Raw genomic sequence first — 2,854 nt, 5'->3', positions numbered from 1 at the left:
GTTGGAAATGATGAGTAATTGCCTTTAACAAAACATAGTTACAGCAAGTATTTCACTTAATGTTTAAGACATGTCTTTAGGCATTTCTCACAAGACCCATGTGAACCCAGACCAAAATCACTGAGGGGGGTTCAAGCACTTCACCTCCAGAATTCTACAGATATGGCATTAAAACAGAAGTAGTATTTGGAAATAATTTTGTTGTTGTTTTCAAGCAAACTGGAATTCTGGTTTGTGATAACACATCAACATTTACTTTCCAAACACAGCAACACTGCATATTTCAACTCATGGGCATGACTGCAAAAAAAAAAGTCTCTTCCAGCAGGTAGAGAATTTCTCAGTATTTCTGTGCCTCTGCTCTTTCAAGATGTATTTGAAATCAACACTGTTTGTTGTATTTCACACAAATATTAGAGTAACATTACAGAAATTCTTTGACATTATCACTTGATTTATATTCATTTTATTATAAAATAAAGGCAAACCAAAGTGATTTTACATAAATATATTTTAAAAAAAGTCTAGTACTGAGTCAATAGGGTTTTGGAGTACCACCAACACAAAAGTCAGTTTTACAGAGAGAAAAAAGTACCAAGAACCTTAGGGACACCTTCTCATCACGGTTGAACAGAGGAATCTGGACGACCAGATATTCTCAGGTAGACAGGATTGTGCCTGGTCACAAACTTCTTCAGCATCCAAAACCTTTTCAGCTGAGCTTTGCAGCCTTGGTGCAATACATATTTAAAGTATTTGCAATCTGAGGAAAGAAATAAAAAACAACACTAAGTTGTTTGATACAAGCAAATACAAAATGCTTTCATTCTTTAAATAATATGCAAACAGCTAAGAAACTTTTCAGTAATTAAAGGTATTAAAATCCAATACGTGCTCATTAGAGACATAACTGCAGCATTATATAATTTATCCTCATTTAGCCCAGCAAACATTCTACATGTATCTAAATGCTTATCTTGCATAATACTTTTTTCTCTTTCATTTTTGCTCTGCAAATTAGATCAGAAAGTAAAATTTCAAGAGTGTAAAGCAGCATTGATATACATTAATTTATTATGCTGGATAATGAAAACAGAGGCTCACATTGAGACCAGTAAGTACTGAAACTACATTCAAGAAAATCTGAACTGGAAGGCTTTTCTTTTGCCATCTGGAAATAAAATGAAGATATTTGGTCCCACTGAAAGCAAAACAAAAAATATCCAAAGAGCTTCCAACATGAGAAATTGTTCTATGAAGTGCAGAAGAAAAAGTTATAGAAAGGTGACAATGAACATGTTGCCCACCAACCAGAAGTCCAAACCAGTGTACAAGCCATTGTCTCCACATCATATTCTTATTCTGAATTTAGCAGCTGATTCTTGGCCTGATCCTCCCCTTGTTTTGGCAGCATTTCAAATAATGCTAGTAAAGAGGTAATGATTTTCACCTTCTTACCAAAATGATGACGTTTTTCATTCAGACTCTCCCTTTTTTTTCCTGCATTAAAACATCCCCATGGTCCTTAATGACCAGCTGACACCCAGTATTGCTGAGACACTGCCCAGGCTGGCATCCAGCAAGCAAACTCCCTGCAGTCCTCACAATATTCCCTAAGGAGGGTGCTGTGCATTTTTGGAGTTATGGTGTGAACAACACAACACAAATAGTATTGTGGCTGCTCAACAAGGCTAGATAAAACTGAATTCTAAACCATGATAAGACCAGTTGCCTCACTGTTAAATATCAAACCAACTTAAATACCTTTCATGTTCAGCTCCAAATACAATAACCTTTTTTAAAAGAGACTGCATTTCTTCCAGGCAGCAGATTGGCTGCATACCATGTCATTAGGGCTAGAAACAGACATTATTTCTAGCTACAGACATGTAGTGAAAAGAAAAAAAAATTATACCCTTTCCCAGTAGGATTCCAGCCACCAGAGCTTTTTCATATGAAAGGCTTTTATTTCCCTGCCAATTCCTTTTTGCCAAGTAATGGCTAAAATGGAAGGCTGGCCACCAGTCCTTCCTGGAGTTCCACTCGTGCTTGATCCAGTCAAGATGCGTCTCAGAGCTGGAAAAAAGTTAAACAAGTTACAAAGAGGTTAAAATGTAATGGAAAGATTATTAGAAGGCAGTGAATGTTATAATCAGCTTGTTAAAAATCTCCTAAATTGCCAACATAGACACACTTCTTGTAGTGTGCATTTATACTTTGTAATAGTTTTGGTTTTGTATCCCCTTACTTTCCCAAATGATGTACCCCTTTTTATACCCCCTTCCTCTACCTGTGTAATCATTCTCCTGTGTTGAGATCATCCCCAAATCCCCACCCTCGCTCTCTGTCAGCCACTCAGCATCCCATTCCCTCTATCTAGAACTTTTGGTCCAAGTCATCGAGTGATGACAAGTGATTAGTCCGAGGCCAGGGGTCAGCCCCCCAAGTATTATTTTATATGCTATCCCAAATGTCCATCCCTAAGGCTGCATCCCTGGAGGGTCTTTTATTGGTCAGAAAATGTATCTACCTTTGGTTTCCTCCCCCCCCCTTTAAATGTAACCTTGAGATTCCTTTTGTTTGACTCTGAGCAAGGCGCATCACTGAGGTGTGGGGCTCCCTCGGGAGCTCGGAATAAACCTTGGACAGGCCCCCTGCTGAGAGTTGGCCTTTTATCATCTGCCGACATCTCCCATGTCTCTTCTGATGCAAAGGCACTAGCCCAGCTGCCCTCAGTACCCTCGGGGCACCAGAGAGTGTCCCCCCCCCCCCCCCCCCGCCCCCCGGGCCCCCCCGGCCCCACGCCCCACTCTCCACACCGACCCCAGGCCACAGCGGCCACAGGGCCCACACC

General features: G+C 40.3%; 1 protein-coding gene across 5 annotated transcripts in view; it reads right to left on the bottom strand.

Annotated features, from left to right (window-relative positions):
* Nucleotides 1-446: 446 nt before the first annotated feature.
* The window catches only part of TAF1A (TATA-box binding protein associated factor, RNA polymerase I subunit A), a 14,067-nt gene continuing 11,659 nt past the window's right edge, over nt 447-2,854 (bottom strand). For 4 of the 5 annotated variants that reach the window (XM_039705796.1, XM_039705795.1, XM_039705798.1 and 1 more), the window contains 2 exons: nt 1,916-2,076; nt 447-763 (listed from right to left, as the gene is read on the bottom strand). In XM_039705796.1, coding sequence (XP_039561730.1) covers nt 621-763; nt 1,916-2,076 — 304 coding nt within the window. In that variant the 3' untranslated portion in view covers nt 447-620. Of the gene's footprint in view, nt 764-1,915; nt 2,077-2,854 lie in introns of those variants that run through there. The other variant, XM_039705797.1, reaches the window with a different exon arrangement.

The sequence above is a fragment of the Passer montanus genome, unplaced genomic scaffold (genome assembly GCF_014805655.1).
Source record: "Passer montanus isolate IOZ18808 unplaced genomic scaffold, ASM1480565v1 scaffold185, whole genome shotgun sequence".
Taxonomy (NCBI): domain Eukaryota; kingdom Metazoa; phylum Chordata; class Aves; order Passeriformes; family Passeridae; genus Passer; species Passer montanus.
The sequence above is the reverse complement of the archived record's forward strand: the minus strand, read 5'-3'. Positions and strand labels throughout refer to the sequence as shown.